The 26202-nt window shown below is 40.4% G+C and overlaps 1 protein-coding gene across 2 annotated transcripts in view; it reads right to left on the reverse strand.

Moving 5' to 3' along the window:
* Positions 1-26202, reverse strand: part of LOC132821068 (vang-like protein 1) — a 58127-nt gene that overhangs the window by 14404 nt on the left and 17521 nt on the right. For both annotated transcript variants that reach the window (XM_060833583.1, XM_060833584.1), the window contains 4 exons: positions 20671-20951; positions 17431-17563; positions 10754-11358; positions 4763-4896 (listed from right to left, as the gene is read on the reverse strand). In XM_060833583.1, coding sequence (XP_060689566.1) covers positions 4763-4896; positions 10754-11358; positions 17431-17563; positions 20671-20741 — 943 coding nt within the window. In that variant the 5' untranslated portion in view covers positions 20742-20951. The remainder of the gene's footprint in view (positions 1-4762; positions 4897-10753; positions 11359-17430; positions 17564-20670; positions 20952-26202) is intronic.

Here is a 26202-nt window from a genome sequence, read left to right on the forward strand (position 1 = left end):
TGGACAACGAAGGGTACCCTATCGGTTGCAGCACGTGTCTGTCTCCTGAGGAGGTCATTACAGTTCCTTGCTGTGGCACATTGAAACTGGCAGTCAAGGAGTTAAACATTGTACCCCGTTCTTATGAGGGCATCCCTGAGTACTTCCAGATGCCCATCACGTTCCTCCTCATCTGAACATATCTGGTGTACGCAGAGGGCTTGTCCATAGGGAATGGCTGTTTGAATATGTTTTGGGTGGAAGCTGGTGAAGTGTAGCATTGTGAGGTTGTCTGTGGGTTTGCGGTAGTGTGTGGTGCTGAGGTGTCCATCCTTGATGGAGATGCATGTGTCCAAGAATGAGACAGATTGTCGAGAGTAGTCCAATGGTAAGTTTGAAGGTGGGATGAAACTTCTTGATATCAGGGTGTAGTTTTATCAGTGACTCCTCGCTGTGGGTCCATAGGAAGAAAATGTTGTCAATCTACCTGATATATAATGTTAGTTGAAGGTCCTGCATAGAGAAGTCTTGTTCGAACCTGTGCATGAAGGCAACTGACTGTGGAGATTACACATAATCCAGTGTCTGCGTGGGTTTCCTCCGGGTGCTCCGGTTTCCTCTCACAGTCCAAAGATGTGCAGGTCAGGTGAATTGACCATGCCAAATTGCCCGTAGTCTTAGATGAAGAGGTAAATGTAGGGGTATGGGTGGGTTGTACTTCGACGGGTCGGTGTGGACTTGTTGGGCCGAAGGGCCTGTTTCCACACTGTAAGTAATCTAAAAAAAAAGATATTGGTATGTTGCGGTTCTGCTTGCCGAGCTGGAAGTTTTTGCTGCAAACGTTTCGTTCCCTGGCTAGGGAACATCATCAGTGCGGTGGGAGCCTCGTGTGAAGCGCTGCTTTGATGTTTCTTCCGGTATTTATATTGGTTTGTTCTTGCCGCTTCCGGGTGTCAGTTTCAGCTGCAGTGATTTGTATCTGGGGTCCAGGTCGATGTGTCTGTTGATGGATGTTCTTGCCGTTTCCGGGTGTCAGTTTCAGCTGTAGTGGTTTGTATATGGTGTCCAGGTCAATGTGTCTATTGATGGAGTTTGGGGATGAATGCCATGCTTCTAGGAATTCTCTGGCTGTTCTCTGTCTGGCTTGTCCTATGATAGTGGTGTTTTCCCAGTCAAATTCATGTTGCTGGTTGTCTGAGTGTATGGCTACTAGAGATAGCTGGTCGTGTCGTTTTGTGGCTAGCTGATGTTCGTGGATGCGGATTGTTAGCTGTCTTCCTGTTTGTCCTATATAGTGTTTTGTGCAGTCCTTGCATGGTATTTTGTAAACTACGTTAGTTTGGCTCATAACAGCACACAAGCCAACATCCACGCTCAGACAACAACTCACTAGAACAAAGGACCCAATACCCAGCATGAGCCAAACTAACGTAGTTTACAAAATACCATGCAAGGACTGCACAAAACACTATATAGGACAAACAGGAAGACAGCTAACAATCCGCATCCACGAACATCAGCTAGCCACAAAACGACACGACCAGCTATCTCTAGTAGCCATACACTTAGACAACCAGCAACATGAATTTGACTGGGAAAACACCACTATCATAGGACAAGCCAGACAGAGAACAGCCAGAGAATTCCTAGAAGCATGGCATTCATCCCATCAACTCCATCAATAGACACATTGACCTGGACACCATATACAAATCACTGCAGCTGAAACTGACACCCGGAAGCGGCAAGAACAAACCAATATAAATACCGGAAGAAACATCAAAGCAGCGCTTCACACGAGGCTCCCACCGCACTGATGATGTTCCCTAGCCAGGGAACGAAACGTTTGCAGCAAAAACTTCCAGCTCGGCGAGCAGAACCACAACAACGGATACCCGAGCTACAAATCTTCAATCAGATTTTAGATATTGGTATATTGGGGTGCAAATTTGGTCCCAATGGCTGTTGTATGTCTGGATGAAGAACTGGTTGTCAATGGTGAAGATGTTGTGATCGAGGATAAAGTGGATGAGTTATAGGACGGTGTTTGGAGATTGGTAGTTGTTGGTGTTGAGTACTGAGGCTGTTGCCCCGATGCCGTCACTGTGGAGGATGCTGGTGTAGGGTGCTGAAACGTCCATGGTGACGAGGAATGTTCCCAGTTTGACTGGTCGATGGGTGCCGAGTTTCTGTAACAAATCCATAGTGTCGTGACAGAAGCTGGGGATCCCCTGTACAATGGGTTTCAAGATGCCTTCGATATAGCTGGAGTGATTCTCACACAGGGTGCCAACACACATTCCTGTTGTGTTGGCTTGGTGTACTTTTGGAAGGCAGTAGAAGTCACCTGCACGAGAAGTATATGGGATGAGGGCACGTAGGGGGAACTCTGAAGGACTGGATCCAAAGTCCTGATTAATGTGTTTAATTCACAGGTGTGTTCTTTGGTCGGATCAGCTGATAATTGCCTGTAGTGTTCCTGGTTGTTCAGTTGTTGGTACACTTACTCGCAGTAATCTGTTCTATTCTGAATGACAATGGCTCCTCCTTTATCTGCTGGTTTGATGACAATGTTGTGATTGGTTCTGAGAGCCTGAACGGCATTGCGTTGTGAACGGGTGATATTTTGCTCTACCTTGTGGGTACGGCTGATGAATCTGGCATTTATATATTTCCTGACGGTTTGAGCATACGTGTCAAGTCCAGGGCAGCAGCCCTCTGGTGGAATCCAAGTTGGCACCTTCTTTGGTCACTCCGCTACAGATCCATGTGATGACTGTTCCAGTTCATCAGTGAGCTCGTTGGGATCACTGCTGGCACCTTGAAAGAATTCCCGGAGACTCATTCGTCTGATGAACTCCTCGGTGTCTGTTGCAAGAACCAATGGGTCCATTTTGGTGGGGGGGCAGAAGTTGAGACCCCTGCTCAGGACTTCAATCTCTTCCGGTTGAAGGGTGAGGTCCAATAAGTTGATACTAGACTTCCCCGCAGTGATAATGTTACCTACTGTGGTGCCAGGGTGGGCTTTGGTATTACTGATGAGAATGCCAAGTTTCTCCAGTTTTTTGTTTTTGGTGCGCATGTATGTGGTGTAGTTTTGTCATCTTGTCTATTTGGCAATGTTGCATAATTGTACTGCTGTATCCTGAGCGTAGGATGACAGTGTGGACTCCATCTGAATTTCAAGGTTGTGGCGCCTGCTGTAGAGTTGGTGCACGAGATGATTGAGGAGTTTGTGAGGTGTGGTGGCAAAGTTTCTCTGTGTAGTCTGTGTTGTAGGTTGTACTTTGCTCAAAAACTGCATGGATTCATGTAAGACTCTGATCTCCCATTTTAGATTAGAATCAGTCTAAACGTTATGGCACAGACAGAGAACACAGAGGGCTAACACCTTCAACATATTGTGTAGCTATCACCAATTGTTACAGTTAACCTGAGAATGCAACTTTTAAAAAAAAGTTTTGTTATTTACTCATGAAAAAAGTGAAACTACCATGGTATTCGAACAGATGAAAGACTCAACAAGCAATCAAGGTATTTTTCAATGTATAATTTCAATTACATCACACTGTAAACTTTTGCTATAAATTCTGTGTCTTACAATTGTGTACTCCACAACCACCTAATGAAGGAGCGTCGCTCCAAAAGCTAGTGCTGTTGGACTATAACCTGGTGTTGTATGATTTTTAACTTTGTAACCCCAGTCCAACACCGGCATCTCCAAATCATGTTAATGGAATTGTCAGTGGCAGCACTCCATATGAAAACAAGGCATGGTGTATGGGGTTGGGGTAAGAACATGGAAGGAGGTTCTCAGGCCCTACAATTACTGATTTTGATCTTGAGTCCAAAAGATTCAAGGATTGCACCTTTTCCTTTACCAACCTTTTCCTAGCAACAAATCAGTTCTGAAGAAGTCACTGAACCTGAAACGTTCACTCTGCTTTCTCTCTACAGATGCTATTTGACTTGCTGAGATTTTCCAGCAATTTCTGATTTTGATTCTGATTTCCAGAAGCTGCAGTTCTTTTCTTCTCCCCAGAACATTACTTGAGTCTCCAGCTGAATAGTCTAAAGAATATCTAAATTCTTGCCCCTCCAGTTGCCAGCACAAGATTCCAGTGAATAACTAGACATTGCACTGAATAAAATGCAACACAGTTTAACCATCACCAAATACTCTGTCATTCACTTAAGCAAGGGAATTTGCTGCAATGTATCCAGAAAACCATATTAGTGGACCTTTTGGCAATATGCAAGAGTTCCACAGGAGTTGGGATTCCAGCTGGGAAGACAGATTTTACAGGCTCCATCCTGGTTGGAATTCCAACATTAGTGTAAAGGAGAAAAGATGGCATCAAATCTTTTTCAAAAGTGTCATGGAAACTACACTTTGCACTAGTTAAGGACTTGAATTTATTGGCTTTGATCAGTTTAGGGAGTTGTGCATTATTGTTTTGGCATTTATAAAGTTTTATGGGTTTGCATGCAATTTTGTCGTTTCCTTCTGGAGAAAAGGAGGAAATTTAATCTATGGATGATCATATCCAATATGACCCTTGCTCATCTGAAGCTCTGATTCAGGGATGGTCAATAAATGTTGGCCTACCCAAAGATACCCACATTCCATCGAATAGGCACAATTCTGTTTTATGTACTTTTATAGATTTAAAAACCTTAGTTATGGTCCCTGAGCAAGTCACTTAAAAGAGCACAGGATAGACAGAAAATATATATTTTTTGAGGGTCACATTCTTGCTGGATTGTGTGTGTATGAACTTACCATCCACATTGTAGACTTTCAGTCCAGCCATATGTTTGGCTGCACGAGATTTTGCGGCAGTCAAGAGTGCTGGATTGTGGACAGTGAAATCCTTGTAGTAATTCTCCAGAATGACAAGGGCAGCTCGTTGGATACTGAAAATACAGGACAACATTTCTGAATATAAAAGAAATGAAACAGTGAAACAGCTCAATTAATTCTTCCTCAGACCTCATCCTCTCAGTTCAGTGATTAAGGACCATGACTAAAATGGATATTCAACGTTTTTTTAAAAAGAAGTCTGTCCTTGCTTCAGTGTCAGAGTTATATTAGATTACTTAGTGTGGAAACAGGCCCTTCAGCCCAACAAGTCCACACCGACCCTTCGAAGAGCAACCCACCCAGACCCATTCTCCTACACTTACCCCTTCTACTAACACTATGGGCAACTTAGCATGGCCAATTCACCTAACCTGCACATTTTTGTGTTTGTGGGAGGAAACCACGCAGACACAGGGAGAATGTGTAAACTCCATACAGTCAGTCGCCTGAGGCGGGAATTGAACCCGAGTCTCTGGCGCAGTGAGGTAGCAGTGCTAACTGCTGTGCCACCGTGCCACCCAATATATGGCAACTTGACTGAGCATCTTGAGCAATTTAATTTGCTCAAAACATAGTATAAAGTTTTTGCAAGACTGCTAAAAAGCAACATCTGAAGAAATCTTAGAATTAAAAAAAACTTCTGTGGTTCCTTGTGACACTGAGTAAACTTCATATTTTGAAACAAACTTTCAAAGTTCTCAGGAACAAGCAGAGTTGAGACATTACGTAGTAGCTTAATACTTAATACAACAGGAACTATTAAGCTGACTCTTCTGTCTATACTGTCTCTAAGAGGCCAGAATAAAGATTTCTGGAATGGACTTCAGCTTACATTCACATTTTAGGAATCAAGCCTTCAACTACACACTGCTTTGTGCAAGTCTGAGTAAAATCTTTGAGTAGTAGAGTTCAACTTGGTTAAACAATATTTTCTATCAGTCCTGATGACAAACAAGAGTTTTACCTCCATTTCTAACCCAATTATCACAATTGGTGGATTCTGTTTCTAAGCACTTCCATAAAGTCAGTGTTTCACCACTCATTCACCCCCATGGTCATAAGCATGGTAATAACTAATTGTACTAAAGGCAGAGTTGGGATTAACAAATTAGAAATACTGATGTCCTCTTCACTCAACTACAGATCAAAGCCAAAATTCATCATGGCTCCTTTCAATTTGTGTTAAGTACAGACACAATTCTATAGGCAGATGCTCTGATAGACAGTAAAGTTCCAGCACATTGCATTCTTTTTAAGAAGAGGGACATGAAAAGAAATAAGGAAGATATGAACATTCTGCATTTGCTGTATTTCAATTTGGCAATGGTAGACAAATAAGGAACAACTTGTCGTTGTATTGGGAATGGGGATGATGGTATGCTGAGTCTGCTTCCAAGTAAATGTAAACAAGTTGAATTGATAATCTCCAAATTACATTCATAGAACGCAGAAGAGACACCTAGGTCAGTTTCGATAATTTAAAAAGAGTTTACAGAAGCTTGACGTTAAGCACACTAAACAGCCGAAGCTTAAGCAGCTTAAACTGCTTAAAGAGAACTAAAGATATGTGGGATGTACAAGTGGTCAGAGCAAGTGAACTATTTCCTGGGGAACTGAAAGCATGAGGATGAGATTGGAGGAACTTAGATAGTGATAGAACAAGATGACAGTGGAACCTGGACATGAATGCGAGATCTTCAAAACAAGGCACTGAGGGGATTGTGAGCCCATCTAGTTCAGCAACGATAGAGCTGACAGATTAGCAGAGTTGCATACAGACACCAGAGGTTTGGATTAGCTGGAGAATGTTGGAGAAACAGAATGTCTTTCTAATAGAACAGATTCAGGGTTGGAAGCTCAGCTTGGGCCCATAAAGGATGCAGAGTCTACATGTTATCTGGTTAGCTTCAAGCTGCAGTAAGGGGGAAGAGTGGAGTTTGTGGCAAGTATTTTCAGCACTGGTCAGAAAAAAAAACAATAGCTTCAATCTTCCCAACGGTAAGCTGAGAAAAATGGAGTCTCACACAGAACTGGATACTGGACAAACACTCAGTTTGACAATGCAAATGCAAGGCAGCAGAGGGCTGAAAAGAGATGGCAGCGATGGAGAGTTAGATAGCAATGTAGATACAGTGATTAGCTGAGACAGGAGGATTAGCCAAGAATAGAATTTGAGGAATTCGCATGGTGATGGCATGAAAATGGAAGGGGAAGCTGTTTGCTGAAGGAGGTTATCAGAATAGGAATAGATAGATATAGATAGAAGTGAATGACAGCTGGTCCCACTGAACTGGACAATTGTGATGAGGCACGAAAGAAAGATGGTCTGGTTGGCTGTGTCAAATATCATAGAGATGAAGACAGAATACATCACACACTGTCAAGTGGCATCTCATTGGTAACTATATTTCATTTGGTTTAATACAGCAGAAAAGGAATGGTCCTGATTGCACCAGTTTAAATTCAGAGTTGCAGAAAACATACACAGATTCAGGAGGTTATTTATAATTTACACAATGGTCTAGTCAGGCCCAATAAATGATAAAGATCATACCATTAAAAGGTTGAAAAAGCCAAAGATAACATTCAATGATATTAGCATTCTTTTAAAATTTCACTGATGACTCAATGGAGTCATTGAATGCCAGAGAGAGAGAGAGAGAGAGAGAGAGAGACCGACAGAGAGAGAGAGAGAGACACGCACACGCACACACACACAGGGAGAGAATAAAAAGTTATGTGCAGGCAGAAACAGCAAAGTAGCACTGACCAGGCATACAAAAAGAATGATGAGGTACAAGAGGGCTTTAGTCATCCATCAAATGGTGCCATAGTAGCAGTTATAGCCTTCAGGACAGATGGAGACAAAAGTGATGAAATAAAATAGGCACAGGCTTACCCTTTCCATCCCCTCCCCTCCCCGTGGGAACCGTGACTCACAGATGTGCAGTATTAAAGGAAATTAGCTTTCACGTTAACACTTAGCATGCCTAAAGAGATCAGATGTACAAGAGAACAATTTAGGAGTGGAGAATCTAGAGATGACGGGCACAGGAGTCTCTGTAATAAATGTTAAGTAGTGGCTGAACGTGATCAGTCAGAGCTCATCATTTTGTGATTAAAACTGTATAAAAGCAGGTAATTCATAAAAGCAATTAATGATCAAACAAATATGGGATAATGGTCAAGTAATGTCATCTCCCAAATCTCTCACTCCCATTTAAAGTCTTTTTGAAACAAGAGCATGCTATTTAAAACCGCATTTTTATAAATGCATTCGATAATTGGTTTTAAACATCCAAATGGTTCAATCTGTTGCCCCAAGCATCAATTTGTCAACGATGTCAGTAATCTAAATGCCTGGGTTAGGGAGTCTATTATGACCCATCTAATACTGTAGTTGAATTGCAATGCAAGAAATCTACCAGCAGAGTCTCCCAGTGAGCTGTTTATTAACTGAAGCCTCATTAACCGCACAACACATCAGAATGAGTGCAGTTTTTGCTTATGATGATTTTCACACTGATCTTATGCCTGTAGCAGCCCAATGAAAAATATTGATAATTCAACCAGCAGTAAACAAAAAATGCACTACAAACAGGGTTTGAAAACAAAACCGAAAAAAAACTTTTCAGCATTTATTGGAAAGAAACTAAATATTGGAAAGAAACTAAATACTGCACAAATCATTAAGATGATTAAATAGCAGAACTGGTATCATCAGAAGACCACAGAGATAAAATGAGAGAAAACAAAGAAATAAAAGATGCTAGCGTGTGAATTGGAGACAGGAAGGATCATAAACTAGGTAGAGGAGCAGGGTTCAGTGACCTGGAAACCTACTGGAAGAAAAAAAGGTCAGCCAAGACCTCAGATCACATGGAGGCAGGGATTCTTGCCTTTGCTGATTACCTTGGGATAAGAGTTAAAACCATACAAAGGCAATTGTATGAGGCTGTACTATAGAATGACAAGTCAGTAGAGAAAGATAGGGTGGGTTTCATATGTCAGATGGTGCAAAAAAATTTAATTTGGACCAAACAATGTTTTTAGTAACATAGGGTGTTTTTGTTAACATCCAAATTTCTGTCTGAAAGTCTGTAAAGTGCTGAAGTGAAACTGAAATAATCCAAACAGAGAATTGTAGGTAAGCTTGAAACTGGATTCCATTCAAACATTTTACTGAAGAATCTCATTTTCTCCTGTGAAACACAACAATCTTCCTAAAACCTTCAGGCTTTTAAAATCCCCATCTTAGTCAAATCAAAATTTCTAGATTAGTGTCACACGTTACAATATTGATAATATCCTGGCCGAAAGGCATTAACCCTTCAATGATTGAAACAAATCTTAAAAGGAGTTGAATTTATAATGACAAATGATACAAACCAGAAAAATAAACAAAAAACTTAAGATAAAAATCAAAACAAAACACAAAACTAGGCAAAAGCAGATAGACTATAACTAATGTGAATACACTTGCATCATGTTCAGTGATGTGCTTGGTCGTGTTTGATAACATTTCCATTATCATCGCAGGAACCAGAAATAACAAGCCAGCTTCTGCTTGCTCCTCTACTGTCAGATGTAAGTCCTCTTCCAACCAGTGGAAAAGACAACTGGCTATGTTGATTATACCTCTTAAAATTTATTAAAATAGTTGAATCTTCTGTTCCTCCAGTTCTGAGGAAGGATCACTAGAAATGTTAACTTTGTTTTCTCTCCACAGATGTTGATAGCTTGCTGAGCTTTTCCAGCAATTTCTATTTTTGTTATTGTTTATGTAATACAATTAGTTCAGTTAACAAAAAGGTGGAATCACAGGAACAGTATGTCCAGTTGTTCTTTTCATCCTATGATGTTAAACTGGCAACTCAAAATGTCACATTTTAAAAATAGAAACATTTTATTCTTGCTTGCACTGCAAAACATTAAGTTGGAATTGGGATGGAATCAATGCCACCTCTGATCACACAAACAGAGGTGAATGCATGACTCATTGATTTTATAACATTTAACATGAAATAAGATGCTTCACACCTAATAATTATCAACATCAGTATGAAGCACAATCGGTGCACTATTTCCTCAATACTCATGGATCCATGTACACACGAGGTTCACCCAGTTTGCCCAGACCCAATGAGGTTTTCCTCTGTTAATGCCCCAACAGTAGATAGGGGATTTCCATTATAGCAGTATTTGTGATTTCCTGTTATTTGCGGGAGATACATGCTCTGTCCTCCGGGGATAACAAGGACTTGGTATATTGCAAATTCCCTTATCATCAGGTTAGGAAGATAGAAAAAGTATTTAACTAAAATATCTATTCAAAGTACAAGCTTTTGTTTTAAATTCAGCAATCACCTATTGTGACGCAGACCGAATTTGACAATAACCTCAAGTATGAGCCTTGGTAATTAACACTCACCACAAGAGAGAATTAAGATGTAAGTAATGCCACCATTCACCAAACCGAAATGGTGTTCTCGAAATGTCGCGATACAAGCAAACTGTAAATAGAAGGAGCTACAGCACTTTGACACACTGATGGCAATTGTTTGGATTCTACCAAACTTCAACTTTTCCCTTCTTCTGACATCCAATAATAATTGCATCTCTTAATTATGTTACTATAGTTGGAACTGTTTTACAAAGTCTGAGATTTCAAACAACTAAGAGTCAATCAATCCATGTTCAGTGTTAATTTATACTAATGAAACTGTAATACATTCATCACAAACTAATGCTCACTTATCACAGACATTTCAATTTTAACCTCAGCTCTAAATATTCTTATTGGAGACATCTAAAAGTGTTGGAAGACAATAGCAGGAAAAATAAAATGATGAAAAATTTCATTGGTTTAGAAATTAAATAGAGCAGACAGTGCTGCCACATGTCACATACCTCAGTACACCTACACTGTAGAAATGAGATTCCCCATCAGTTGATCGGGTCACTTTGACAGTGAACATGGGTTGTAGTTGACGCAGTTCCAGAAGTACGATTGCCAGGTAGTGGATAAACAAGAGGGCATCTACCAGTGAAACTGCATACTGAACAATTCCTTGGTAATTTGGATCTCTTGAGTCTAGAATGCGTACTCCATAGAAAAGCCAATAAGAAACCACAAACACGAATATTAGCACCATCAGGAGTGCCCGGAACACAAAAACACGTGGCATCTGTGCCTTTGGCTTGCGGAAGAAGAGTGCCCACGTTCCAATGAGAAGGATGAGAAGCTTGAAGGCAACAGAGATGAAAAGCCCTTCACATACAGTACCACAAGGTTCAAGTACTTCACGCCAAAGAACTTGAGGAAGAACCATAAAGGCAATGGGAGTTAAAAAGACCAATATTCCGAGCACCGCAGCAATGGCTATCCCTAAATGTCGGGTACAGTCTAGCCCAGTATCATCCACATCCTTTGTGATCCTCGCAATGTCTTCTTGTGATATACTGTGTTCCGATGTCCCAGTAATGGCTGTTGTGGTTTCGCCCCAGTTATCATCCTGCAAGGTAAAATGCAATGATCAGAATTGCATTTCATAAATTTTTACTGAAATCGGTGACCAAGTGAAAGAGAATGTAATTTTTTTTAAAAAAAGCTTTAACCCTGTCTTGGAGAGTTTTGATATATTTTCTGAATAACTGCCAATACTGTGTTAGTTCTCTACCAAATCAGTAAGTTTACAAGATTTTCAGCAACTTTTCACCTGGCATAATGTCTATACTCAGGAATTTCGAACACAGATGTCCCAAAACATGATCTACTAAAATCAATTTTTGTTTTGTGTGTGAATGCTCCTACAATATTTTCAATTTTGCAATAACTATTCAGTTAAAACTAAAACAATTATGGTTTTTGGCCCCAAAGTACTCCCCACTGACACCTCAGTCACCTGCCCTGCCTCATTTCCCAACAGTAGGTCAAGTTTTGCACCTTCTCTAGTTGATACATACTGAATCAGAAAAATTTCTCATACACACTTAACAAATTCCTCTCCACCTAAATCCTTAACACTATGGCAGTCCCAGTCTATGTTTGGAAAGTTAAAATCCCCTACCATAACCACCCTATTATTCTTACAGATGACTGAAATCTCCTTATAAATTTGTTTCTCAATTTCCCGCTGACTATTAGGGGTTCTATAATACAATCCCAATAACGTGATCATCCCTTTCTTATTTCTCAGTTCCACCCAAATAACTTCCTTGGATGTATTCCCAGGAATATCCTAAGTGCAGCAATAACGCTATCCTTTTCAGAAACACCACACCGCCTCCTCTTTTGCACCCCCCCTTTCTATCCTTCCTATAGCATTTGTATCCTGGAACATTAAGCTGACAGTCTTGTCCATCCTTGAGCCACATTTCGGTAATTGCAATGATATCCCAATCCCATGTTCCTAACCATGCCTTGAGTTCATCTCCTTTCCTGTTAGGCCTCTTGCATTGAAGCAAGTGCACTTTCATTTATCAGTCCTACCTTGTTTACCTGCTTTTTTCCTGCCAGCCCTGACTGTTTGAGTTGCTCGTTTTCCCAACTGTACCAGTCTCAGATTGATCTCTTTCCTCACCATCTCCCTGGGTCCAAAACCACCCCCACCCCCTTACTAGTTTAAATCCTCCTGAACAGCTATAGCAAATCTCCCTGCCAGTATATTAGTCCCCTTGTAATTCAGGTGCAATTATCCTTCTTCCATAGGTCACTTCAACCCCAGAAAAGATTCCAATGATCCAAAAATGTGAACCCTTCTCGCATGCACCACTTCCTCAGCAATGCATTCATCTGCTCTATCCTCCTGTTCCTACTCCCATTAACTTGTAACAATGGGAGTAATCCAGATATTACTACCCTTGAGGACCTCATTTTTAAATTCCTACCTAACATTCTATATTCACCCTTCAGAAGCTCATCCTTTTCCCTTACCATATCGTTGGTTCCAATGCGTACCTCCTGCTGGTACCTCTCCTTACTGAACAAATTTTTTTTTAAAACAAAAAATGATCAAAGCTATTAACTTTAGCGAATGCTTTCCCATCCCAAACAATCTCAGATAATGGGAAACGTTATGGTTGAACACCAAGACACAAATCAGAGCCAAAATAAGCTGTCAACAGAGAAGTCTATGGGGCGGAGCAAAGGTTACACACACACGATGTAATTATAAATCACTTGTTTAACACATTTTACTTCAACCATTGATAAAAACAACTTGCACTTATATAATCCAGAAAATTCTTGAAGGCATTTTGAAAGGCGGTGATAAAAGACTGTAGAAAGCTAAAGAACACAGGGATTTGACAGTCTTCATCCATGAATCACAAAAAGCTTACAATTCAGCAGGTAGTAGGAAAAACAAGTGGAATGCTAATCTTCATTTAACATGAAATGGAGTATAAAGATACATAGGTTTTGCTAAACCTACGCAGGACACTAGTCAATAAGGCTGAAATACAGGTAGCTCTTCTATAACACAATGGTTGCATTCTTGTGCAATCCCACATTACAGAAGAATTGGTCTTTAGAAACACAGTGCTTAAAGTGTTGGCAATATAATCATGTTACAGCCAACACAGGTTTTAAAAGTTTGGGCTTTAGAAACAGTGTTCCCAATTCATCGATCACGTTAACAAAATGCACATTATAAGTAGAACGATTTGTAATGTAAACAGTTCTGGCTTCCTTACCTCAGCAAAGACAGAGTGGCATTGGAGACTGTCCAGAATAGGTTGATACCAGATATGGAAGGACTATCTTATGAGGAGATCGAGTAGTTTGGGTCTGTACTCAATGAAATTTAGAAAAGAGAGACCTGGCCTTACTGAAACACACGAGATTCCTTGACAGATTGTATCCCCTTGTGGGAGAACCTCGGGCCTGAGAGCATAATTGTAGATTAGGGGGCTGCACATTTAAGATGGAGACGCAGGGGAATTTCTTCTCTCAGTGCGCTAGGAATCTGTGGAATTCTTTGCCACAGAGGGCTGTGGATGCTCTGTCATTAAGTAGATCCAAGGTTGAGATACAGATGTTTCATTAGTAAGGGAATCAAGGGTATGGAGAAAAAGGTAAGAAAGTGGAGCTGAGGAAAATCAGATCAGTCACTGAATGGCAGGGCCGAATCAATTGGCTCAATGGCCTACTTCATTCCTAAACCTAAGAATTGTTGAAATAGATAAAGGACAAGACATCTTGGAGCTTAAATTATGTCAGATAACCAAAAAGATTGCTTTGCATTAGATTTTTAAATATAAAGAAATGCATATGCTTTGAGAATGAATTAAGCTGAAGTGCTTTTGACTCTGCCATCAACAGTTGAATGATACAATGGGATAATTCATATGCGGCCATGAGATGGAGGACCAAAGAAACCAAAAGATTCGAGAGAGAAAATTAAGAAAACTGTGAACAAAAACTAGGGCAATGTCATGTAGTTATTACAATAGCAAAACTTTTAATGTGTACGGGACAATGACCAAGTGTTGGCCAAAACTTGGAACAGCAAATTTATTTAGCATGGACAACAACATTTCCGGCAATTTGGAACAGAAAGTACTCTTTATGTGACAGCCATTATAAGGTGGAACTGCTACTGCTTACTGATGCTTTCAAAATGACTATTATACACAGCAAATATATCCAAGTACTAAAGTAAAGAGTATATTGCAAAACTACAAAATTTGGAAGTTTGAGAGGTCCATATGCTATATGTTAGAAACCGTTTAATACAGTAAGGCATTTTCTCTGGGGAATCCAGAACAAGAGGACAAAATGATACAATTGGAGCTAGATCGTTCAGGAGTTAAATTAAGAAGCAATTTACACGCAAATAATAGTGGATATCTGGAATTTTGTTTCCCAAAAAAACTGTAGATGCTGGTCTAATTTAAATACTTAAGATTGAATTGATCTTTTAAAAGATAGATAACAATATTGATCAAAGGTGGGTAATTAAAGTTTTCCTCAATCCAGCTATGCTTTAATTCAATGGAAATAGAGTTTTGAGGGGTTGAACGCCAACTCCTGCTTCTATGTCACAGGCACACACACACACACACACACACACACACACACACACACACACACACACACACACACACACTAATACCTCCTCAGCATGTTTGTCAGTGAATTTCATTGTCCAACAAGTTGAAAGACTACAATGGCACAATAACACAAGTTTGATTTCCCCACCCGCCCATGCAAAAATATTTGAATACCACTGGCAAGGCCTGCATTTATTGCTAATCTATAATTGTTTTTCAAAAGGTGATGGTGAGCTGCCTTCTTGAGTCAGTTAATGTTACAAAGATTCACCACTAATGCTCTAGAGAAGGCGTTTAGATTTTGACCTCTTGACAGCAAAGGAACAATGTTACAGTTTAAGTCAGAATGGTTTAAGGCCTGGTGGGGAACCTGCAGGTGGTGACATTCAGAGGCATCAGTGTCTTTTGTTCTTAGTTGTAGAGGTCAAGAGTTCGGAAGATACTGTCAGCGGTACCTGAGTGAGTTGCTGACAAAGGAACCCTGGACTGAGATGATTGGTGACTAATAATCATGATCATTTATCCTAGATATGACTCCAATGATTGATTGCATCATTTCCATTTGGTGCATTCAATCAATTTGACTTGACATCAAATGCAGTTACTCTCTGCTCTGGAATTCAGCTTTTCTTTTTGTCCAAGTCTGGAAAAGGTTATAAATATGGTTTGGAGTTGAACGGCCCTGGCATAAGGGGTGATAGTTATAGGACAGATGTTAGGGGTAGATTCTTTACTCAGCGAGTCGTGAGTTCATGGAATGCCCTGCCAGTAGCAGTGGTGGACTCTCCCTCTTTATGGGCATTTAAATGGGCATTGGATAGGCATATGGAGGATAGTGAGTTAGTGTAGGTTAGGTGGGCTTGGATCGGCGCAACATCGAGGGCCAAAAGGCCTGTACTGCGCTGTATTTTTCTATGTTCTAACCCAAGCTGAGCAGTGAGCAGGTCATTATTGACTAAGGACTGGGCAATAGCACTATTTATGATCCCTTAATTACTTTGCTGATAATTTGCTGTAATCCACCTTTTTGATGGTACTCATACTGTTTTTGTGTGTTGGTAACGGTTGGAGAGAATGTTTAAAGTGATGGATGGGATGCTGATCAGTCAAGAATATTACTGAAGCTGCACTTAAGCAAGTGCAAAGCATTCCACCATATTCCCAATATAATTCTTCTAGATCACAGACAGACTTTGGAGTCAAAAAGTAAGTTACACATTACACCACTCCAAACACTTCTGACCTTCTCTGGTAGCCTGGCTAGGCAAGTTAAGTTTCTGATCAACCTCTGTCGTTGTTGCATGATTCAGCTGTACTAACGCCATTGAACATCAAAAGGAAATAGTTATATTTGCCATTTTTTTTAATATGGTGAATGCCAGATACTAGCACAACATGAATGTTACTTCTGATTTCATTAGCCAAAGCTTGAATACTTTGCAGGTTTTTCCTGCATGTGGACATGTTCTGCTACAGTATATGATGAGCTGCAAATGGAATTGAACATTGCTGATTACTGTACATCACCACTTTTAGTGGACAAGTAGCTTGTTGATGAAGCAGTTGGAAATGGCTGGGTCAAAGATTATGATTCTGTGGACTGAGATGATTGATGACTAAAAATCATGATCATCTTTATCCTAGGTATGATCCAACGACTGACTGCATAATTTCCATTTGGTGCATTCAATCAATTTGACTTGACATCAAATGCAGTTACTCTCTGCTCTGGAATTCAGCTTTTCTTTTTGGTCCAAATCTGGAAAAGGTTATAATATAGTTTGGAGTTGAGTGGCCCTGGAAGAACCCAAGCTGATCAGTGAGCAGGTCATTGTTGAATATGGACTGAGCGATAGCACTCTTTACAATCTCTTCATTACTTTGCTGGTGATACAGTAACTGTTTGGATTGGATCTGATTTTGGTGAGCAGGACACATCAAGGCAACTTCCACTTCATTACAACTGTGCTGGATCAGATCAAGGAGGAGAAAGTGAGGACTGCAGATAGAGATCAGAGCTGAAAATGTGTTGCTGGAAAAGCACAACAGGTCAGGCAGCATCCAAGGAGCAGGAGAATCAACGTTTCGGACGTGAGCCCTTCTTCGGGAATGGATCAGATCAACTAGTGATGCAGTTTCCTCTACAGCACTGGGGTTTAGAATTATAGCTGGATATTGTTATGGTGCAAAATCTTTACTGTAATAACTTAGCTCAGTTTGCTTTAATAAACAGAAAAACAAAAGGAGAAACAACAAATGAGACAACCTCGAGACAACAAAATTGCACGTTAGTTGGTGAAAAAACATTTTTACACATACAGCTATCTAGTAAATCAAATGAAAAGGGACCATGTCAGAAACTTTACAATTTTACAAACGAAAATACTAATCGCATTGGCTTTCTGATGCCTGGTTTCAGAAACTTTATTCAGTAAATAAAATTATACTCCAACCTAAAATTAATCTTAGAGCAGCAACATCCTATGGTCTAGTTCACATTTTCAAAATGGATAAACATGTCCAAGCATTACCTGTACCGTCTCATCTCCACGAGTTGATTCATTGCCAAGCAGAGGCTCTGCTGGTGGTGTTTGGATGGTAACAGATTTCTCAGACCGGCTACTATCTTTGTTTCTTGATCTTTGCCGATCTCGGCTCCTTTCACTGAAAGAGGCAACAAAAAAGGGAATTTGCCCCTGCCACAGATTGCTTGAACGGAGCTTATATTAAACTATTTCACATCATAACTTACACCAGTATAGCACAATTCAGTAGAGATTCTGCTAAATTAAGCAAACGCCCTCCACTTAAACTTCAATTCATATCAGTTTTAGCTGAAATGATTGAATATTAAGAGAAAGTGAGGACTGCAGATGCTGGAGATCAGAATCAGGCAGCATCCAAGGATCAGGAATGAAGAAGGGCTAATGCCTGAAACTTCGACTCTCCTGTTCTTTGAATGTTGCCTGATCTGCTGTACTTTTCCAGCGCCACACTTATTGATTGAATATTAAGGTTACCTCCCATGTTGATGCAAAATAATGGGACTACAAAAGTGATCTACCCTCAAAGATTCCTATAAAGTTGTGATAGAGACAATTTTAAGCAAGTACTCATTAAAAAGTACTCTGAAAAAAGTAAACAAAATTTAGAGTAAGATAAACAAACAGATGATTAAAGGGACTAAACCTATACAGAACATGAACGAGGCAAAAAAAATTGGAACACCAGCAACAAAAACACTGCAATAAAGTCATGTTGATAAAACTCAGTTATAAAATACACTGTAAATTAATGGAAGGAAAATACAGTACTTCCCATCCATAGGAATACACAGGAAGCAGTCCTCCAGCAGTCAGCTGTCAATTTCTTAGAACTTCAGAATCCCTACACTGTAGAAGCAGGCCATTCAACCCATCAAGTCCACACTGGCCCACCGAAAAGCACTGTCCCCACACCCACCCCCTCACTTTATCCCCATAACTCTGCATTTCCTATGGCTAATCCATCTGGCCTGCACATTCCTAGACACTATAGGCAATTCAGCATTGCCAATCCATCTAACCTATACATCTTTTGACTGTGGGTGAAAACTTGTCAAAAGAGATTGTGCAAACTCCACACAGATAATTGCACAAGACTGGAATTGAACCTTGGTTCCTTGCACCGTGAGTCACTATGACATTGTGCTGCCCAGATACACAACAGGAGTTGGGAATAGTGCCTTCTGCAAAGCTCCAAACTCAGATTGTGCTTTCCCTTGACTGAACACCCATTTAATTTTAGTCACATCTCATCTTGACTGAATGCTCAACAATGGCAATTAAGAGCATGTGTCCAAATTCACGGAATTAAGGATGCAATGAGTTATAACATGTGAAGCGCTTTTGCAAAGCCAGGTACGTCCTGTAAACAAAAAGCAGAACAAATCAAATCCAGCCAAATGACTGCCCTATCAGTGAGCCCTAAGCCAAGTGATGGAATGTGTCATTGATAGCGCTATCAAATATCACTTCCATAACAATAAACTGTGGACTATTGTTCAGTTTGGATTTTGTCAGGGCCACTCAGGTCCAGTTCACAGATAGCCTTTCCCCAAACATGAACAAAAATATGACTTTCGGCTCTGGGGTGAGAGTGACCATGCTTGACATCAAGGAAGCAGTTGACCAATTATGGAATGAAGGAGGCCTGACAAAATTGCAGTTAATGAAAATCAGGAAGAACATTCTACACTGGTCAGAGTCATTCTTAGCACAAAAGATAGTTATAGTTTTTGTAGGCATTCATCTTAACTCCAGTACATCACTGTAGGAGTTCCTCAGGGAGTATCATCTTGTATAAATGATTTGGATGTGAGCAATCACGGTGGGCGGCACGGTGGCACAGTGGTTAGCACTGCTCCCTCACAGCGCCAGAGACCCGGGTTCAATTCCCGACTCAGGCGACTGACTGTGTGGAGTTTGCACATTCTCCCCGTGTCTGCGTGGGTTTCCTCCGGGTGCTCCGGTTTCCTCCCACAGTCCAAAGATGTGCATGTCAGGTGAATTGGCCATGCTAAATTGCCTGTAGTGTTAGGTAACGGGTAACGGTAGGGGTATGGGTGGGTTGCGCTTCAGCGGGTCGGTGTGGACTTGTTGGGCCGAAGGGCCTGTTTCCTCACTGTAAGTAATCTAATCTAATTTTTTTTTTGATTAGACTTACAGTGTGGAAACAGGCCCTCCGGCCCAACAAGTCCACACCGACCCGCCGAAGCGCAACCCACCCATACCCCTACATTTACCCCTTACCTAACACTACGGGCAATTTAGCATGGCCAATTCACCTGAGCCGCACATCTTTGGACTGTGGGAGGAAACCGGAGCACCCGGAGGAAACCCACGCAGACACGGGGAGAACGTGCAAACTCCACACAGTCAGTCGCCTGAGTCGGGAATTGAACCCGGGTCTACAGGCGCTGTGAGGCAGCAGTGCTAACCACTGTGCCACCGTGCCGCCCATACCACTGTGCCACCGTGCCGCCCAACCACTGTGCCACCGTGCCGCCCAGGAGGTACAATTACCAGGAGGTAATCAAAGGTACAATTATATTCAACAGCATCAATGATATTTCATCCATCACAAAGCTTGAAACAGAAATCTTCACAAATGATTGGAAGTGTTAAGTAACATTCTCAACTCCTCAGGTGTTAAGTAACTTGCCCCTGCGTATAACAAGACTTGGACAATAGTCAAGCTTGGATTGACAACTTCCAAATAACATTCATGCCACACACTGCCAGGTTATGACAATTTCCAATGACAAATTTGAATCACCTTCCCTTATAATATCATATGTACATAGCAGTAGGAGAGCAGCACATAAACAAACAGTGTAAAGACAACAAGTGAATTTTCTGCACATAGAAGGGGCCACATGGCAGGAGCCCATCAACATACAGAAGTTTATGAACTATGGACCCACTTTGTTGGGGAAAGCATTTGTGCAGACTTCTTAAATATGGTAGATAACAATTAATATCAAGTTTTCACCATAAACTTTGGATGTTCACACAGGATCTGAATATTAAATTACAAAATTAATAATGAGCTTCGCTCAGTGAAAATCAAAGGACAGAAAAATTTAATTCTTGAAGTTTGAATGAATAAGAACTCTCTTCCCTTCCTCCAACTCTTTCAACATGAATTGACATTGGGTTATCCCTTAAAAATGATCCATGCTATTACTACACTGAAAATAAGACAAACTATTTTAAATAAACAGTACTTACCCATGTCTGTGAGAGCTCTTGGAGCGACCTGAATAGTAGGAATATCCAGAATATGTGGATTCTGTGTCCATTGTCACAGATTCCTCGCCAACTGGAAGATAGATTGATTTCAGATTATTGTGGATCGACAATAGTTTTTGGTCTGGCTTTCCAGGAGCCAATCAGTGGTTTGTGAATGGTCTTGTTCAGGCCAGTTGGGATGGTTAGTAGTTTGGCAGCATAGTTCTGTAACTGGTCTATTTTGAAAACTAACCATAGGTCTCTTGTGAAGAAACATCAACCTGCAAAAAGAACACACGAGCTAAATATTTTTCAGAAAGCATGCCTCAAAATCCAATTCATGGTGATTACTGCACAGTAGGAAACATACTGACAAATATTTGATAATTACATATATTTTGCCTACTCAGTAATAAGGAAATCACACAATTACTTTTGTAAATTGAAGGTTTAAACCCAGCTGTTAAACAAAAACACATCCATAGTTACGTCTTACAAGGCACAGTAGGTAACATTCTCCGAACATAAAGAAAACCTGAAAGCACAGAAAGGGATGTAGGCGTTCATTGGAACGCCAATTTGTTTTGCCAGTCACCCCAGTGTATGATTACTATATTATGTAAAATACCCTGTGTGTATTTATTAATGTTTTTATACTCAATTGGATTAACTGATAAGCTGATAAACTAAGGCATAGTCACAGCCACATCCACATCCAACAAGGTAGTACCTCACCTTTAATGCCAAGAATAATTCAAATTCTCTTGGAGAACAGTGAACAAAGTGTCCCTGATACACACACACAGCTTCTTTTGCAGTGATTAAAATCTAAATGTTTTGACACTATTCAGGGAATTTAAAACATTTAAATTGACTCCACTTCAAGTTCAAAATGTGCTCAGAGGTCAGTGAAGCCGGTGCATACTTTTAAAGCATGACACCATAGCAGAGTTGCATTGCATGCATCATCAAAACCAATTTGATTGAAATTGAGAAGTTATAATGACAACAGTAGCGTTACTGTGAGTGGAAAGCAACTGCCTACAAGGTTAAAACTACAATGTGAAATACCAGATTATGCACTGCTTTGTATTGTTATAGCAATCATGCAAGTGATTGGTGAAACAGCAAATGATTGACAAGAAAAAATATGCACTCTGAATTAAAGACAACACACATTATAACTTGAACTTCAATTGTACAAGTAGAATAGTCAGTAACATTAAATCAGTGGAAGTTTATTGCTCAGTTTGAATGACCAGAAGATTTTATTATCTTTGACAGAAATATCCTTTGACTAACTTTCATATGCAAATATTCACAGTCAGCTGCTTCATAGAAAATAGGAAAGAATTCTAAGCATGAATATTAGAACATCACCACTGACATCTAAAGCTTATCAAGATGATAACACATTTCATTAAAGCTGTCAGGTTGCCAGATAAAACCTAATTAGGACCGTGAAACTTCATTGTCATAGATGGTGCAGACCTAAACTTATTCATAATACTGGATAAATTAATCAGGAATAATATTTTGATCCAAATGCATAGAGATTTATTCATACAGGCATCTCAACTTTAATGGCTGCCGTAACAGTAATCAAACTGCCATTTGTAGGACAGAATTTGAATATTGCTTAAAAGAGAAATACTTGGTGAATGCCTTTTGCTTGTACTTATCAGGACAATTACAAGAAAACTAATTCAGAGGAAAACCAACATTTACACTGCATTGAAGGAATGTGCTGATTGGTTGGCAAATGAGGCTAGATTGAGATATTGCCATGGAGAATGCACCTATTAATGCTGATTGACAGCCGTCAGGATTTGATTAAAATATAAATCAGGCAGATTGACTCAGCAAACAGATGCCACCTATTTTGTTAAGTCGAAACGTGCAGTGAGCACACATATTCTGTCTTCATGCAAAGAACTGCACCCTACTTATTAATGTATCTATCTTTCAGGACACTGAGATGTTCCCCAATGCAAGCCAAACCAACAGTCCTAAACTGGGCATCAGCATAATTTTCCTCACATTCGGTAAATCTTGTCCAATTGCACAATCATAAATAATGTCAGACACTGTGTTGGAAGTTTTGCATGGCTGGCTGGTTAGGTATTGTTCATATCTTGTTTGTTGCAACAGCTGAAGAGGTACAGTATTTTAGATGATCTACCAGTTTATGGCACAAACAATATTCCTGGCATCATACTGGTAATAAATTCATGTTCTATGTTACTCATTTGTGAGGTTGGCAGAACATCTTTATGGCTTGATTGCAACATCCTGTTAACGGCAAAATTGATATATGTTGCTATGTATAGTAGCAACATAAAACAGCTAGCTTTATCTGCTGCTAAAGCTTTGAGATACCTTACCCAAATCTAGGCAGATTGGGCAATTTTCAGGACCACAAGTGACCAACTTGTGGGCAGCATGGTGGCACAGTGGTTAGCACTGCTGCCTCACAGCGCCAGAGATCTGGGTTCAATTCCCACCTCAGGCGACTAACTGTGTGGAGTTTGCACATTCCCCCTTGTCTGTGTGGGTTTCCACCGAGTGCTCCGGTTTCCTCCCACAGTCCAAAAATGTGCAGGTTAGGTGAATTGGCCATATCAAATTGCCCATAGTGTTAGGGGCAGGGGTAAATGTAGGGGAATGTGTCTGGGTGGGTTGTGCTTCGGTGGGTCGGTGTGGACTTGTAGGGCCGAAGGGCCTGTTTCCACACTGTAAGTAATCTAATCTAATCTAACCTCAGGGCCCTTTGAGAGTTTAGACCAGGTACACTGAGAATTTATCCGATTAGGGTAGCCAGTATTAAAATTGTGCTGACAACAAATATCAAACTGTCTGTCAGGCTCACAGCATGGCATACTTCCTTGCACATATATTAATGCAGAGGACTCTGTTCTTTGCAGCCAAAAGAACATACGCACTACACTCATTACAACTAAATAAAATTGCTGATTCATTTCTCAGTGCGATACTCTGATAAAAGTTAACCTGGCTTATTTAAAACTTAAACAAAGCCTGACTTCTAAATGTCAATCAGTACCAATTGGTGCAATCTCCATGACAATGGTCCCACCAGTCAGAGTCCACTTGCCAACCAATAAGCACTTCCTCTTATGCATACAACTGTTGGTTTTCACCTTGAATTAGTATTTGGCGTTCATATTAACCGGACTCTCTGTGAAGTCAATATCACCATACCCATTTACAAATGTCTTAATGACTTATTTATTAATCTGCACACATTATAGGTTTTGTTCTTTATTGGACTGTGTCACAGATATATTTGGTCTCGTGGATTAACTGAATTTTATGTTATATACATTCACTATAGTAGCAATGACAATCCTGCTAGTTTGTTTTCAGATTTGAACTTTCCTGTTTAAAAGAATAAATGGAGCAGGTTCAACAAGTACATATCTGTAGTCAAACCAAAACGATACCACAAGGATCTTCAGTGAGTATGTTTTTTTCCAAACAACGTAGTTTAATTTTATCTTAGACTTAGTTGGAAATTGTTGTTCTACAAAATCCTGTTTAAAACTTGTCTGTGACCTAAAAGTGAACCCGGTAAAGTTGACACAATGAAATGAGTGTAGGTACGTAATTAAGAAAGAAATATCACAAGTACAGTAGAACCAGAGCATTTCACCGCTATTGGAGCATTTTGGACTGCAGCCACTATTGTATTGTTTCCTATCAAGATTTGTGATAGCCGATATTACAAAAGATTTGCATGGTTAAATGCCCCACTGTCTTTAAATTCAAAGCAGTGGTTTGTTAAGAATGTGGCTTTATCCAACTGTAGCGAAACTGGAGTCAATGGAATTTCTCCATTAGTCAGAATCCTACCAGGACAAAGTAAATGGTTCTGGTTGTTAGAGATCTGAGGACATCACTGCAGTTGTCCCCAAGGATAGCGCTACAGGCCACCATATTCAACTGCTTCAGCGATGACGTTCCCCCTCATCATAACATCTGAATGGGGGAGGAAATGCTTCTTGGTGACTGCATACTATCCACTGACATTCACGATTTGTCAATTACTGAAGGGTTTGGGGGAAAGTAGTGAGAAGGTGATAGGGAGATGAGGAAACTGTTGAAATCCACATTTATCCCTTGTGGTTGCAGGGTCTCGCAACAGTTTCCTCATTTCCCATTCCCCACCTGATCCCAGTCCCAAGAGTCCAATTCGGCACCTCCCTCCTGACCTGACCATCACCTTTCCCATCTATCCACTCCACCTCCCCCTCTGACCTATCACCTTCATCTACCTATTGCTTTCTCAGCTACCTTTCCCCAAATCCCAACCCCTCCCATTTATCTCTCTTTCCTGATGAAGGACTTATGCCCAAAATGTCATTTTTCCTGCTACTCGGATGCTGTCTGACCTGCTTTGCTTCTCCAGCACCACACTCTAGACTCTGAACTCTAGCATCTGCAGTCCTCACTTTCTCCTCCCTGAAAAGATCAGAGTCCATATGCAGTGAAAACTGAACATTCACACTTGGATGGATAAGTGGCAAATAGCATTCACACCAAATAAGCACGGGTAATGACTGTCATCTTTAAAAGAAAGTGGTCTTAGCATTTATTGCAGCAGCCAAATTACCCGCAAGAAAGTGTTGGTAAGCCATCTTAATGAACCTTTGCAGTCAAGTGAAGATGCATCTGCAGTACTTTTATAAAGGGAGTTGCAGGAATTTGACCCAGGAAAAGCAATATAATTCCAAGTCAAGATGGTATGTAGGTTGGAGAGCAACTTACATTAATGGTACTCTTATCCATTTCCAGTCAAGACAAATAAACCATCATACCTTGACATTCAACGGTATCAATATTATTAAATCTCCCACTATCAACATTTGAGGACTTAACAGTGACCAGAAACTGAACTGGGCCATCTGTACAAATACTGCAGCAAGCAAGCAGATCAGGGGCTGAAAACTTTGTGATGAGTAACTCACTCCTGACTGCCACAGCCTGTCCACCAACTATAAGGCATATCACGACTAATGAATACTCTTCAGTTCCCTAGACAGGTGCAGTTCAAGCAACACTGAAGACGACTGACACCATCCAAGACAAAACAGCCCATTTGACAGGTACACCATCCACATTCTAAAAATTCACTCTTATCATCATCAATGTATAGTGGCAGCAGTGCATATCCTGTTGTAGAGTCTATTACATCTTGTTATACACAATTTGTGCTGTAAGCCAGCACACTCTGAACATAATATCTTTCACAGTATACTCGGCTTTAAGGAAGTGCCACATTTTGTTCTGCTTAGCAATAAGGGTACAGCTTGTTGTGGTGTTTTCACCAGGTTACTCAAAACAATTCCAGGGTCACTCTGAACACTAACGGCTACAGACAATTGCAAGGGGAGACAAAGATAAGTAGGCTTTGTGAAGGAAATAACTTTAGCTGGGCATTTGAAAAAACAACTGAGTCGAATCGAGACTGTGTAGTTGAGGACTATATTTTCAGACAAGGCTCAAAAAAAGTTT

The sequence above is a fragment of the Hemiscyllium ocellatum genome, chromosome 12 (genome assembly GCF_020745735.1).
Source record: "Hemiscyllium ocellatum isolate sHemOce1 chromosome 12, sHemOce1.pat.X.cur, whole genome shotgun sequence".
NCBI lineage: Eukaryota > Metazoa > Chordata > Chondrichthyes > Orectolobiformes > Hemiscylliidae > Hemiscyllium > Hemiscyllium ocellatum.